General features: G+C 42.8%; 1 protein-coding gene and 4 non-coding genes across 6 annotated transcripts; 1 reads left to right on the top strand and 4 right to left on the bottom strand.

The window, feature by feature from the left end:
- Positions 1–824: 824 nt before the first annotated feature.
- LOC144008158 (U2 spliceosomal RNA) lies at positions 825–1,015 on the bottom strand. Its single transcript, XR_013280684.1, has one exon. It is a non-coding gene; the product is annotated as a U2 spliceosomal RNA (small nuclear RNA).
- Positions 970–9,590, top strand: LOC144007844 (uncharacterized). 2 transcript variants are annotated; one of them, XR_013280395.1, is made up of 2 exons: positions 970–9,313; positions 9,532–9,590. XR_013280395.1 is itself a non-coding variant. In XM_077507765.1 (2 exons), exon 2 carries the CDS (start codon positions 2,989–2,991, stop codon positions 8,938–8,940), a length of 5,952 nt encoding a protein of 1,983 aa, XP_077363891.1. In that variant the 5' UTR covers positions 970–2,018; positions 2,237–2,988; the 3' UTR covers positions 8,941–9,590. The 2 variants fall into 2 exon arrangements, 1 of the variants encoding a protein (XP_077363891.1); XM_077507765.1 differs by having other exon boundaries at positions 970–2,018; positions 2,237–9,590.
- A 629-nt stretch (positions 9,591–10,219) lies between these two features.
- On the bottom strand, positions 10,220–10,385 carry LOC144008240 (U1 spliceosomal RNA). The gene has a single exon (XR_013280754.1). It is a non-coding gene; the product is annotated as a U1 spliceosomal RNA (small nuclear RNA).
- Positions 10,386–12,520: 2,135 nt separating this feature from the next.
- LOC144008175 (U2 spliceosomal RNA) lies at positions 12,521–12,711 on the bottom strand. Its single transcript, XR_013280699.1, has one exon. It is a non-coding gene; the product is annotated as a U2 spliceosomal RNA (small nuclear RNA).
- Positions 12,712–14,074: 1,363 nt separating this feature from the next.
- Positions 14,075–14,239, bottom strand: LOC144008200 (U1 spliceosomal RNA). The gene has a single exon (XR_013280721.1). It is a non-coding gene; the product is annotated as a U1 spliceosomal RNA (small nuclear RNA).
- Between the last annotated feature and the right edge of the window lie 805 nt (positions 14,240–15,044).

The raw sequence follows: 15,044 nt of genomic DNA, 5'->3' as shown, positions 1-15,044 counted from the left end.
AACGATGAGTAGCGAGAGCCAGTGTGGAGCGACACCTACTGGAGACGTGAGTGTAAAAAAAATCAATTTGTGAAGCAGACATTGACAGTTTAAAAATCTTATAAAACTCAATATGGATTTAATATTGGGAAGATGAAACATCTCAGTCAATGTGCATCATTTAAGACTAATTTAAATTGAGAGTAATGAACAGAAAGTGGAGATATTTACAGGAAAATAAATTGAAGGCAGGCAGCTACAACGCGTCGTCATACACAAGCAATTTGATAATTAACATAACATTAAACTGCGCCCATTCACACGGTAAAACATGCAACGTTTCGAATTGGAATAAAACAGACAAATTACCCGACTACATCAAAACAATAAACATAACTTCCCCTCCCCCACCCCCACTGATGTGGAGCTGTCTGTCAGCTGGGCGAAAGCTTGACACCGCGGCGCTTCCTGAAACCACATTTTTGTAATGCGGCACTTTACATTATCAGTAACGCTAACGGCGTTGTAACGATAGGAACAGTAATTAATTTGATTGCTCTGTTAGTGAAAAAGCAACGCAGTTTCTAACGCCGTTATATTTAAACTTCGTTATTCCCAACACTGCTCACAAGCACGCTTAGGGACAATTGGGAGCGCCCAATTAACCTGCCGTGCATGTCTTTGGAATGTGGGAGGAGACCGGAGTACCCGGAGAAGACCCACGCAGGCACGGGGAAGGCCATAGAAGTGGGCTCCGCGTGCACAACATACATACAGACGCTAAAATGATGGAGATAAGACTGGTGGGTTAAACAAACTATAAATGTTTTTACATCGACCTTGCCAGGGGGTGCACGGTTCCTGGAAGTACTGCAATACCAGGTCCATGCGTGGAGAGGACGGAGCAAGCCCCTCTTCCATCTCCATGTTCCAAAAAACAATTTAATATATGATCCCCGAATAGGGGACGTATCAGATATTAAACTGATAAGAACAGATACTACACTTGATCTTAGCCAAAAGGCCGAGAAGCGATACCAACACAGTGAAAGGGGCGAGGTCTTAATTCCAGAGACTACAACCTTAAGTTACGGTTGCTCACATCGCCTCATCATAATGGTCACATGCCGACACGCCAAACAACTATACTCAGATAATAATGAAGTTCCGTAAACTGTTTTTTTTTCAACCTGCATCAATCGAATGCTTTCAGATCTTTGTGTGTTGTATGTTTTGTGTCACGTGGTTCACGTGGGACCAATAGAATGCTGCGATAAACTTACCTCTTGATGTTGTACTTGATGCCTGAGGGAATTATTATTATTATTTTTAACTATGAAAAAAATATCAATTTGCAAGAGCAATCGGTTGTTGGTTTAATGCTGTGGCCGACAGTAGAAGAGCTGTTTGATCAACATTTTCTCGAAAAGACAATCACGTGACCTGCCCACTGATCTATATATATGACTGGATAGCCGATAAGCCAAGAATTTTGAGGTCGCGAGGCCGAAGAAATGTTTCTCGGCATACGATACTATACATGTACAGTATCAAAATTGGAGAACATTTGAAACAGTACTAAGTAAGAAACAGCATGATTTATGGTGTGTTAAATGAATTAAACATAAAACAAGAGGACTTCAGACATTTTACAACTTGCCTTAATTACATGTATAAATTACATGATTAATCAAAGCAGCAGTACATACCTGTCCAATTTGTAATTTATTTTTTAACTTGTTATATATATATTTTTTAAACTTGTTAAAATATAGTGAGCACCCGGTACAAATCCCTCACCCCGCCTGTAACGAACTCATAAGACTTTTATTTGACAAGCTTTGGATATTTTCTATGTGACGTGCTTTTATTTTGGTGCACTTCCGGTAGTGTAGGAAGTGTTATCCACTAGAGGTCTCTTTACACGTAACAGAAGACGCTAGAAAGAAAGAAAAAAGAGGACCGTGATTCAACATGTTGATGACTGAATCGCCAATTTACATCGTTTTGTCTAAGCACCTAGCTGGAATGGGGACAAGGTATTTTGTTTTGCTTATTGTAATTTTTCATGATGTGAAAAGGAGCTGTTTTTGTTGTTATTTTCTATTGAACTGAAGCTAACGACAGCTTCTCCTATGTGGTTGATTTATGCTAGTAGTCTTTTGTTTTTGCTAACTTTTCATTTGTACAACTAAAAGTGTGTTGAAGTTATATCTAAGGACTGTTATTTATGTTTATTTGTTTGTTTACTGTATAGCTCTTACGGTGTGTCAAAGAACAGAACAAGGAAGGAATAAACAACTTTAAGGAACACCAGTACGCTTCACCATTTTCTGGCTGGGTTTGCTACAGTAAGAGCTTTATCCACACTGAGCTGATGACTTGTTGCTTCCACGGCTGGCTATGATGGAGGATCTACATCTCTACGCCTGGCGCTGCTGCTGAATCGTCACCACGTGCTCCCAACCCAGAGTCATCAAGCAGCGCGTAACTCAGCATATCAACGGATGACCCACTTCGCCAACTTGGGCAACATTCTCATCAACTCCACGCAACGGTTACGTACAGTCACACTCACAGACATTGATGCCAAACTACGGGTAAGATGAACAACACGTGAACAGCCTCTTCAACTGGAATATTGAACATTTACACATCTTCAAATCTACATCAAAGTAGAGAGACTTTTGATATTTTTGTATATAACGGATGGTTTTGAAGACTCTTTATTTAAGGTCATTGTTCTCATTTGACTCAATGTAATTTGGCATTTCAAATTGAAAATGGTATTTACCTTCACATTCCTGCCTGTCGAGTTACCAATTTGTGTGTGTGACCAATTTGTTACTTAGATTTTCATATTCTGTGGTTTGTGCTTGAACATTAACAGTTATTTGAAAGCTGTGCTTTATATAGGCTCACGTTTAGAATAAGTTAATGCTCTTTATTGTAAGGTTAGTCAGTTCTGCATCTTTCTTTTGATTTAATAATTCAGAAATTATATCAGTAATGTCAAAGTTAGGTAACGTTAAGGAAACAGAGCAGATGGATGCCTCCCAACCTAAAGTTCCAGTTCTCCAGGGTGAACCCCATGCTGCTGCAGGTGCACCAGAGGGAACACACTTAAAGGAACCAAAGGAAATGAGAAAAGAAGGACAGTCTGATAAACCAGGTGAACTTGATGGCTCATCTGCTGGTCCTCGGCGATCTGAACGTGCACGGATCCCTACGGAGAAAATGCTTGTACTACAAATGGAAGAAGCTAAGAAAAAGGAGAAAAGGCTGCTCTCCATGTATGAGAAATGGAAGCTAAAGATACGCAGAGCAAGAGATGAACTGAAGTCATATATGAAAGATGATGAGCTCTGGACTCTAATTGAAGAACTTAAGAAAGCCAAAGATGATATAATGTATATATACTTTGAAATTCGAGATCTCTCCACACCATCCACTGAGTTGAGAAGACGAGTTGATACGTGCGAATCAGTTACTACAGAAATCATCACCATTTCTTACAGTAGAGCAACATACGATGAAGAGGATTTCAATGAGGACCAAGAGAAGCACCGCCTCCATGAACTACTACATCGTGACTATGCAAGGTCTGTTTATGGATCTGCTGCTTCCTTGACCAATTACAGTCAGTCTGACCACCACTCTGTGGCTTCATTCATGGCAGCTAAACGCACAGAGGCAGCCGCTGAACTAGCAGCAAAAGAGATACAATTTGAGATGATGATTGCAGAAGAAAAACAAAAGAAAGTGATAAGAGAGCTAGAAGAGGAACAACGGAAAGCTCTAGAGGCACAACGGCGTGAGTTGGATCGTCTGCAAGCAGAGAAGGAGGTACTAGTAGCCAGGGTCAAGTTGAACGTTTACAATAAGGAAATGGAATGTGACGATCTTGACTGCACTAGCACTGAGAAGGACAAAGAAGTCAGAAGGCCGCCTGAATCTGCAGTTCCGCCACTACCTGTTGTTACAACCTCTCATACAGACATTTCCTCTCTTGCTCAGGTCTTTCAAGACAGCTTAGCTTTGAATAAGCTCCCTGTTCCCGAGCCATTCGTCTTCAACGGTGATCCTATTCAATTCACAGAATGGAAAGCGTCATTCTTTTCTCTCATTGACCAAAAAGCTATCACTCCTGCGGAAAAACTGTACTACCTAAAGAAATATGTTGGTGGACCAGCACTTCAGGTACTAAATGGAACCTTCTTCCGAAATGATGATAGCGCTTATCAGGATGCTTGGAATAAGTTAAACCATCGTTTTGGCCAGCCATTCAGCATTCAGAGAGCATTTAGAGTGAAGTTAGCTAATTGGCCTAGGATACTACCTAAGGATGCTGAAGGGCTGCGAGACTTCTCAGATTTTCTGAATTCCTGTCAAGATGCCATGCCTCATGTTAAGGGTCTCGACATATTAAACGATTGTGAGGAAAACCAGAAGCTCGTCTATAAGCTACCAGACTGGGCTGCTTCACGTTGGAACCGCCAAGTCACACAAAGCCTAAATGAAAGGCAAGAATTCCCAAGTTTCAAGGACTTTGCAATGTTTGTGTCAACTGAAGCTGAGATTGCCTGCAATCCAATTACGTCCCTGTACGCACTTCATTCATCAGACAACACTGAGAAAAAAGGTTCTAGAGACACAAAGAGAAACAAGGCTAGTGTTCTTACAACTCATACAGTTATGGATGTTATCTCCCCAAGTTCAAACCAGAGAGACCTTAAGCCTCCATGCATGCTTTGCCAGGATACTATGCACCAGCTCCACGCATGTCCCAAGTTCACAGAGATGTCACTGTTAGAGCGACGGAATTACATAAAGGAAAAGAGACTCTGCTACGGATGCTTAAAATCTGGCCATGCAGCAAAGGAGTGTCGTCATCGTCACTTCTGCGACAACTGCAAGGGCAAACATCCTACGGTACTTCATGATTATAACTATGACAAGGAAAGGTCGTCTTCTGAGATGGAGTCAAATCATGATGCTGCTGCAACCTCCCTCAGTATCACAAGCGATGGCGCATCGTGTACATCAATGGTGGTACCAGTGTGGGTGTCTTCTAAAACTGATCCAAATGTGGAGAAACTTGTGTACGCCTTGCTGGACACCCAAAGTGATACTACTTTTATTAACCAAAACGTGAGTGACAGTCTCAGTGCTCAAAAGCATCCAGTGAAGTTGAAATTGACAACCATGAGTGGAACAAACACAATCGTTCCGAGTGAGACCGTTATTGGCCTTCGTGTAAGAGGATACAGCTCTGCCACTCAGGTTGATCTTCCAGTCACCTACACAAAGGACTGTATACCGATGAATCGTGCTCACATTCCAACTTGTGAGACCGCTAAGCAATGGAGTCATCTCAGAGAAATAGCAGATGAGCTTCAACCAATGAAGGACTGTGAGGTAGCGCTTCTAATTGGCTACAACTGCTCTAGAGCCATGGCACCAAGGCAAGTCATTTTAGGAGGCGATGAAGAACCCTATGCTGTAAGGACAGACTTAGGATGGAGTATTGTAGGGCGATCATCTCAAAACCATGATTCACAGAGCACGAGTCGTCTGTGTCACAGGATAACAGTGAAGGAGCTACCTCCAGTAACGCCAGCTGATGTTATTCGAACTCTGGAATTTGACTTCAAGGATGGCAGCGAAGATAGCAAGACAGTGTCACAGGATGATATTATCTTCCTCAAAAAGCTGGAGAAGGGAATACGGAAAAACATACACGGCCACTATGAACTACCCCTGCCTTTTAAAAATAGGCCCAGTTTACCAGACAACAAAAACTCTGTTAAAATACGCCTCAACCACCTCAGAAGAAAACTGCAGCAGGATGAAAGGTATAAGGAACAGTACGTGGAATTCATGGAGGATGTTATTGAAAGGGGAGATGCAGAGGAGATTAAGGATGATGGGATTGAAGGTGAGAAATGGTACATTCCCCATCACGGCGTTCGCCATGCAAAGAAGCCTGATAAGCTTCGTGTCGTGTTTGATTGCTCTGCCAGATACCAAGGAACCAGTTTGAATGACCACCTCCTTTCAGGGCCTGATATGCTGAATAATTTGAGTGGGGTTCTCATTCGATTTCGTCAGCATCCTGTTGCATTGACATGTGACATCGAGAAAATGTTTCACCAATTTCATGTGGATGAGGCTGATCGTAACTTCCTGCGCTTTCTTTGGTGGAAGAAGGGAGATTTGAACTCACCTCCCTCTGAGTTTCGTATGAAGGTTCATTTGTTTGGTGCAGCCTCTTCCCCTGGTTGTGCAAACTTTGGGTTAAAACATCTTGCTAAGGAGAACAGTGACCACTATCCTAGGGGTTCACAATTCATCATGAGAGATTTCTACGTTGATGACGGACTTGCAAGTATTGAAAGCACAGAAGAGGCCATTCAGCTCGCCAGAGAAGCTCGCAAACTCTGTTCAATGAGCGGCCTCAGACTCCACAAGTTTGTGTCAAACGACAGAGATGTCCTAGAAAGCATACCTCCTTCCGAACGGGCGGTCAATGTCACTAATATGGATCTCTCATTTGATAGCCTACCACTGGAGAGGGTGCTTGGGATCCAGTGGGATGTGGAGTCTGACTGTTTTCAGTTTTGTATCAGCTTGAAGGATCAGCCCGCAACTCGACGAGGCATTCTTTCAACAGTCGCTTCCCTGTTTGACCCCCTTGGGTTTGTGGCGCCAGTTCTACTCCAAGCAAAGATCATTCTTCAGGAGATGTGCAGGCGAGGCACAGGCTGGGATGATCCTCTTCTTAAGGAGCTTCAACCAAAATGGATACAATGGAGAAGTGAGCTAGCGCAATTGCATAATGTCACCATTCCCCGCGCTTACTCACCTGTGGGATTTGGAAAGGTCTTCAAAACGGAGTTGCATCATTTCTCAGATGCTAGCTTGAAAGGATATGGTCAGTGTTCTTACTTGAGGCTTCAAAATGAACATGGAGATGTTCACTGCACATTAGTTGTAGGAAAATCACGTGTCTCACCTTTAAAGGTCACAACTGTTCCAAGGTTAGAACTGGCGGCTGCCGTTGTTTCTGTGAAAATGAGCCACATGCTCAAGGAGGAGCTGGGATACGCTGTTACTGAGGAATTTTTCTGGACTGACTCCAAGGTCGTCTTGGGCTACATCAAAAATGAAGCTCGGCGATTCCACACCTTTGTGGCTAACAGAGTTCAGAAGATTCACCTCAGTTCATCCCCTGAACAATGGAGGCACATTCCAACCAGTGAAAATCCAGCTGACCATGCTTCCAGGGGGTTGAGTCCGAATGAGCTTCTGTCATCCATCTGGTTCACTGGACCCAAATTCTTGTGGAACAAGGAAATTAAATTGCCAATGGATGAAATCCCCGAATTAACGGTAGGAGATCCAGAGGTCAGAAATGTCCTCACATTTAGCACAAGAACTACGGAACAAGTAAGCCTGATTGATCGTTTGTCCAAGTTTTCCTCTTGGTCACTGGCTACTCGAGCAGTCGCACGCATCATAAGGCGCGTTCGCAACAACACAGCGAATACCCTTACCACAGTAACAGAACGTGAAGAGGCAGAATGTTGCATAGTTAAGAACCTGCAGAAAAGCGTGTATCCAGCAGAGTTGAAATTATTGAGTGGAGGAAATTCCCTACCCTCTCACAATTCATTATACTCGCTTGATGCATTTCTTGACAAGGATGGTGTCCTCAGGGTGGGAGGACGGCTATGTAAGTCCTCTCTTCCCAATTGCATCAAGCATCCGGCGATCATCCCGAGAAATCATCACATTACGAAGATGATTATCGGTCATTACCACAAAATGACAAAACATCAAGGCAAAGGTCTCACTCTTAATGAAATAAGGTCAAACGGATACTGGATTCCAGGAATCAATAGGGCAGTAACTTCATATATTCGTCAGTGTGTCACCTGTAGACGGCACCGGAGACCAATTGAGGAGCAAAGGATGGCTGATCTGCCTCCTGAACGTGTAGAACCATCACCCCCCTTCACTTACTGTGGAATGGACTGCTTCGGACCATTCCTTACGAAACAGGGACGGAAGGAAATCAAGAGGTATGGTCTTCTCTTTACTTGCCTCAGCTCCCGCGCAGTTCATCTTGAGATGCTCGACGACATGTCTACTGATGCTCTCATCAACGGTCTCCGATGCTTTGTTGCCATACGAGGTGCTGTTAGACAGATCAAGTCCGATCAAGGAAGCAACTTTGTAGGAGCTAAAAATGAACTCAAGGAGGCTTTAAGGGAAGTTAATGCAGATCGTCTGTCTGTGTTTCTTTCGGAGAAACAATGTGATTTTTCCATGAATGCACCTCATTCAAGTCATGTTGGTGGAGTTTGGGAAAGACAAATCAGATCAGTGAGAAGTGTTCTAAGGTCCACACTTGCCCTTTCATCTGGCAGGTTAAACGATGCCTCGCTGCGGGCTTTCTTCTATGAGGCTATGGCAATCATCAACAGCCGACCATTGACTGTTGACAATCTCAGCGACCCTCAAAGTCTTGAACCGCTAACCCCTAATCATCTTTTGACTATGAAAATTGACAAAGCCTTACCCCCACCTGGTGCATTTGTGAGAGAGGACATTTATGGCAAGAAGAGGTGGCGACAGGTTCAGTACCTGGCCGAACAGTTTTGGAGTCGATGGAGACAAGAATACCTGGCCAACATAGCTCTCAGACAGCGCTGGCATACACCAAGGAGGAATCTGCAAATAGGAGACATTGTAATGATGAAAGGAGAGGACTCACACAGGAATGAGTGGAGATTGGGCAGAGTATCAGAAACTACTGCCAACGAAGATGGACTAGTGAGGAGAGTTAAGGTCTGTGTTGGTGACAAGGAGCTTGGAAAGAAAGGGGAGCGTCTCCACAAGCTGTCTGAAGTGGAGCGCCCAGTTCAGAAGCTAGTTCTGCTGTTAGAAAGTGATTAGACTCACTCATTCACTGCAATTGTTATTTGCCTTTGGCTTGGTTCTCAGCAAGTTGATTTAGTTAGAAATCATTCGTACTTAATGTACATGGTACACCATCCATTCCCCCTTAACATTATTTACTCATGATTTGGTGGGAGTGTAACGAACTCATAAGACTTTTATTTGACAAGCTTTGGATATTTTCTATGTGACGTGCTTTTATTTTGGTGCACTTCCGGTAGTGTAGGAAGTGTTATCCACTAGAGGTCTCTTTACACGTAACAGAAGACGCTAGAAAGAAAGAAAAAAGAGGACCGTGATTCAACATGTTGATGACTGAATCGCCAATTTACATCGTTTTGTCTAAGCACCTAGCTGGAATGGGGACAAGGTATTTTGTTTTGCTTATTGTAATTTTTCATGATGTGAAAAGGAGCTGTTTTTGTTGTTATTTTCTATTGAACTGAAGCTAACGACAGCTTCTCCTATGTGGTTGATTTATGCTAGTAGTCTTTTGTTTTTGCTAACTTTTCATTTGTACAACTAAAAGTGTGTTGAAGTTATATCTAAGGACTGTTATTTATGTTTATTTGTTTGTTTACTGTATAGCTCTTACGGTGTGTCAAAGAACAGAACAAGGAAGGAATAAACAACTTTAAGGAACACCAGTACGCTTCACCATTTTCTGGCTGGGTTTGCTACACCGCCTCCGGTCTCTACGAGCTGTATGTATCTCATCTGTACGAATACCGTGTAGTTTACAGTTGTCTTCTCGCGAGATGGCAGTAACAAGATGGCCGCCCTGTGACTTCAACGGCTTGCATTGGCGTGGATGGGCTATCGGCTATCAAGTCATATATCCAGGTCAGTGGTGTAACTGTCTTGTATATAAGGCTGCAGAATATTTTGTAGTGATTAGAACATAATTCACCCACGGAACGTTGGGACGAAGGGGGAGTTTGTTGGGATGAAAGGATGAAAGGATAAAAGAACAAAATGTTGGTAGGTCTGTGAGCCTCGCGCAGAGTGAGTTGTTGTTGCTGTTAAACGATGAGAAGCTGATATCAATAAACCGCCGGTCTTTGGCTCCGGACTTCAACACTCTGCCTCCGACTCCCGTCACTGCTCGCTACATTGGTGACCCCGACATCCGCCTCGTTGACGTTTCCGAGGCTGAGAATTTGATCGAATTGAGCGACATGGCGAACTCCGCTGGTCTCAAGTTACCGGAGTTTTGGGTCAGTGTCAGAAGTCCAGCACCAAAATTAGCTTCCCTATTTTTTTTAAACAAATTTATCAGGGGATAGCGCGAACGCAGTCCCCCACTACCACAAATTATGCAGTCGAGATTCCCACATTTGGGGAATTCGCAGGGGTTAGCACAACCGGAGTGCAATGGCTGAGCCTCACCCTTGGGGGAACCACCTTCTTGATCATGGTATCGCCCCCTGCCAGGTAAGTATGAGTTGGATACGACGCCAGCGCGATTGTCATTCACGCGCACACTATGTGAAGTGACGGTTTCCTAACACGTGAAATTGTGAACCACAATACACACGCATCGGAATACAAGGACGTTTCTGAAGAATAAAGTAAGTCCTCATCACTGTCTGCTGGTCGTAACAATTAGCCCAGCTAACAGCAGAAAGTCCCATGTTATATTGTTTAATAATTATTCTCCAATGCATGATGTGATTTTCCTGGCTGGGCGATGAAGCGGGTTTTTGGAGGGAACTTTATACTTCAATTCACGCTAACTGTACAAAAGGCTCCTAGAAATAGTGTATTATTGTTGAGTGTTTATTTACATGAATCAGAACTTTGTTTGTATTGTTGTGCCTCCCCATGGCATGTGACTACGCGATTACGTATGACGATGTGTCGGGCGTGCATGCGCAGTTCAGTTCAGTAGAGAGCAGGTGGCTACAGCGGTGCTGTAGCAGTCGGATTGATCACGTTGTACGTAGTTTCGTTTGACAGAGTTCATGACCACAAAGTAAGTCAGAAATGTTTATTGTTGCATTGTTTATGTGTATTTCCAACTTGTATGCTAGTTTCGATGGCTATATACGGAGTTTAGAAGTGAACCGCGGGACGCTACAGCTCTGTAACAGTCGCCATTACCAACTGGCTATTTTACTGTTCTTGGTGGCCGCTAGAGGTCCCCATAGACCAGTAAAACATTTACGTGCATTCAAGTGAATTCTAAATGACTGTAGTAGGTCATTTTGAGCAGTATAAATATAATACCTATTGCGTGGGCAATGTTTTCTTTGTGTTTGTCCTTTATGGAGTTTCTAAGGCATATAAATACTTATTATGTCATTGTATAATTTGTGTGACATCTAAATATTGTGCATCCCCTTATTATTGTTATTCTGATATTTCAGACTCTGTTTCACCTGTTTCATCTACATCCATTTCACCTGTTGAAATCAACATCGATCAGAATACAGGAGAATGCGTTATGGTGGTTTGTTGATTCTTTACTGGTTATTCAGGAGATGAGGGTACAGGTGGAGACAATGAGGTCGAGACAAGCGGGTTGAAGCAACAGGTGAAATGGATGTAGATGAAACAGGTGAAACAGAGTCTGAAATATCAGAATAACGCATTCTCCTGTATTCTGATCGATACACCATCCTGTGTAGTGTATACACCTTCCATGAGCCAGCATAATAGCCTCCCCAATACTAACGTAGGAGTTAAAAGATCATTCACTTATGGTTGTCGTCAGTGGATGATGATTATTATCATCATCCACCTATGTAGGAAACGATGAGTAGCGAGAGCCAGTGTGGAGCGACACCTACTGGAGACGTGAGTGTAAAAAAAATCAATTTGTGAAGCAGACATTGACAGTTTAAAAATCTTATAAAACTCAATATGGATTTAATATTGGGAAGATGAAACATCTCAGTCAATGTGCATCATTTAAGACTAATTTAAATTGAGAGTAATGAACAGAAAGTGGAGATATTTACAGGAAAATAAATTGAAGGCAGGCAGCTACAACGCGTCGTCATACACAAGCAATTTGATAATTAACATAACATTAAACTGCGCCCATTCACACGGTAAAACATGCAACGTTTCGAATTGGAATAAAACAGACAAATTACCCGACTACATCAAAACAATAAACATAACTTCCCCTCCCCCACCCCCACTGATGTGGAGCTGTCTGTCAGCTGGGCGAAAGCTTGACACCGCGGCGCTTCCTGAAACCACATTTTTGTAATGCGGCACTTTACATGATCAGTAACGCTAACGGCGTTGTAACGATAGGAACAGTAATTAATTTGATTGCTCTGTTAGTGAAAAAGCAACGCAGTTTCTAACGCCGTTATATTTAAACTTCGTTATTCCCAACACTGCTCACAAGCACGCTTAGGGACAATTGGGAGCGCCCAATTAACCTGCCGTGCATGTCTTTGGAATGTGGGAGGAGACCGGATTACCCGGAGAAGACCCACGCAGGCACGGGGAAGGCCATAGAAGTGGGCTCCGCGTGCACAACGTACATACAGACGCTAAAATGATGGAGATAAGACTGGTGGGTTAAACAAACGATAAATGTTTTTACATCGACCTTGCCAGGGGGTGCACCGTTCCTGGAAGTACTGCAATACCAGGTCCATGCGTGGAGAGGACGGAGCAAGCCCCTGTTCCATCTCCATGTTCCAAAAAACAATTTAATATATGATCCCCGAATAGGGGACGTATCAGATATTAAACTGATAAGAACAGATACTACACTTGATCTTAGCCAAAAGGCCGAGAAACGATACCAACACAGTGAAAGGGGCGAGGTCTAAATTCCAGAGACTACAACCTTAAGTTACGGTTGCTCACATCGCCTCATCATAATGGTCACATGCCGACACGCCAAACAACTATACTCAGATAATAATGAAGTTCCGTAAACTGTTTTTTTTTCAACCTGCATCAATCTAATGCTTTCAGATCTTTGTGTGTTGTATGTTTTGTGTCACGTGGTTCACGTGGGACCAATAGAATGCTGCGATAAACTTACCTCTTGATGTTGTACTTGATGCCTGAGGGAATTATTATTATTATTTTTAACTATGAAAAAAATATCAATTTGCAAGAGCAATCGGTTGTTGGTTTAATGCTGTGGCCGACAGTAGAAGAGCTGTTTGATCAACATTTTCTCGAAAAGACAATCACGTGACCTGCCCACTGATCTATATATATGACTGGATAGCCGATAAGCCAAGAATTTTGAGGTCGCGAGGCCGAAGAAATGTTTCTCGGCATACGATACTATACATGTACAGTATCAAAATTGGAGAACATTTGAAACAGTACTAAGTAAGAAACAGCATGATTTATGGTGTGTTAAATGAATTAAACATAAAACAAGAGGACTTCAGACATTTTACAACTTGCCTTAATTACATGTATAAATTACATGATTAATCAAAGCAGCAGTACATACCTGTCCAATTTTTAATTTATTTTTTAACTTGTTATATATTTTTTTTTTTAACTTGTTAAAATATAGTGAGCACCCGGTACAAATCCCTCACCCCGCCTCCGGTCTCTACGAGCTGTATGTATCTCATCTGTACGAATACCGTGTAGTTTACAGTTGTCTTCTCGCGAGATGGCAGTAACAAGATGGCCGCCCTGTGACTTCAACGGCTTGCATTGGCGTGGATGGGCTATCGGCTATCAAGTCATATATCCAGGTCAGTGGTGTAACTGTCTTGTATATAAGGCTGCAGAATATTTTGTAGTGATTAGAACATAATTCACCCACGGAACGTTGGGACGAAGGGGGAGTTTGTTGGGATGAAAGGATGAAAGGATAAAAAGAACAAAATGTTGGTAGGTCTGTGAGCCTCGCGCAGAGTGAGTTGTTGTTGCTGTTAAACGATGAGAAGCTGATATCAATAAACCGCCGGTCTTTGGCTCCGGACTTCAACACTCTGCCTCCGACTCCCGTCACTGCTCGCTACATTGGTGACCCCGACATCCGCCTCGTTGACGTTTCCGAGGCTGAGAATTTGATCGAATTGAGCGACATGGCGAACTCCGCTGGTCTCAAGTTACCGGAGTTTTGGGTCAGTGGCAGAAGTCCAGCACCAAAATTAGCTTCCCTATTTTTTTTTTTGAACAAATTTATCAGGGGATAGCGCGAACGCAGTCCCCCACTACCACAAATTATGCAGTCGAGATTCCCACATTTGGGGAATTCGCAGGGGTCAGCACAACCGGAGTGCAATGGCTGAGCCTCACCCTGGGGGAACCACCTTCTTGATCATGGTATCGCCCCCTGCCAGGTAAGTATGAGTTGGATACGACGCCAGCGCGATTGTCATTCACGCGCACACTATGTGAAGTGACGGTTTCCTAACACGTGAAATTGTGAACCACAATACACACGCATCGGAATACAAGGACGTTTCTGAAGAATAAAGTAAGTCCTCATCACTGTCTGCTGGTCGTAACAATTAGCCCAGCTAACAGCAGAAAGTCCCATGTTATATTGTTTAATAATTACTCTCCAATGCATGATGTGATTTTCCTGGCTGGGCGATGAAGCGGGTTTTTGGAGGGAACTTTATACTTCAATTCACGCTAACTGTACAAAAGGCTCCTAGAAATAGTGTATTATTGTTGAGTGTTTATTTACATGAATCAGAACTTTGTTTGTATTGTTGTGCCTCCCCATGGCATGTGACTACGCGATTACGTATGACGATGTGTCGGGCGTGCATGCGCAGTTCAGTTCAGTAGAGAGCAGGTGGCTACAGCGGTGCTGTAGCAGTCGGATTGATCACGTTGTACGTAGTTTCGTTTGACAGAGTTCATGACCACAAAGTAAGTCAGAAATGTTTATTGTTGCATTGTTTATGTGTATTTCCAACTTGTATGCTAGTTTCGATGGCTGTAAATTTTTTTACTGTGAATTTACAGTAAATTATTGGATAAGTTTTGCATTACTTTCACAGTAAGGATTACAGCAATTTATTGTGAATTTACTTACAACAATTTACTGTAATTTCACAACTGTGATATTACAATGCATTGCTGTAAAAGCACAACTATATACTGTAACTTCACAGCTTCAGTGGCAAAGCAATTACTGTGAT

Source organism: Festucalex cinctus, chromosome 19 (genome assembly GCF_051991245.1).
Source record: "Festucalex cinctus isolate MCC-2025b chromosome 19, RoL_Fcin_1.0, whole genome shotgun sequence".
NCBI classification, from domain to species: domain Eukaryota; kingdom Metazoa; phylum Chordata; class Actinopteri; order Syngnathiformes; family Syngnathidae; genus Festucalex; species Festucalex cinctus.
Note: the sequence above shows the minus strand (reverse complement) of the source record. Positions and strands in the feature narration are given on the sequence as shown.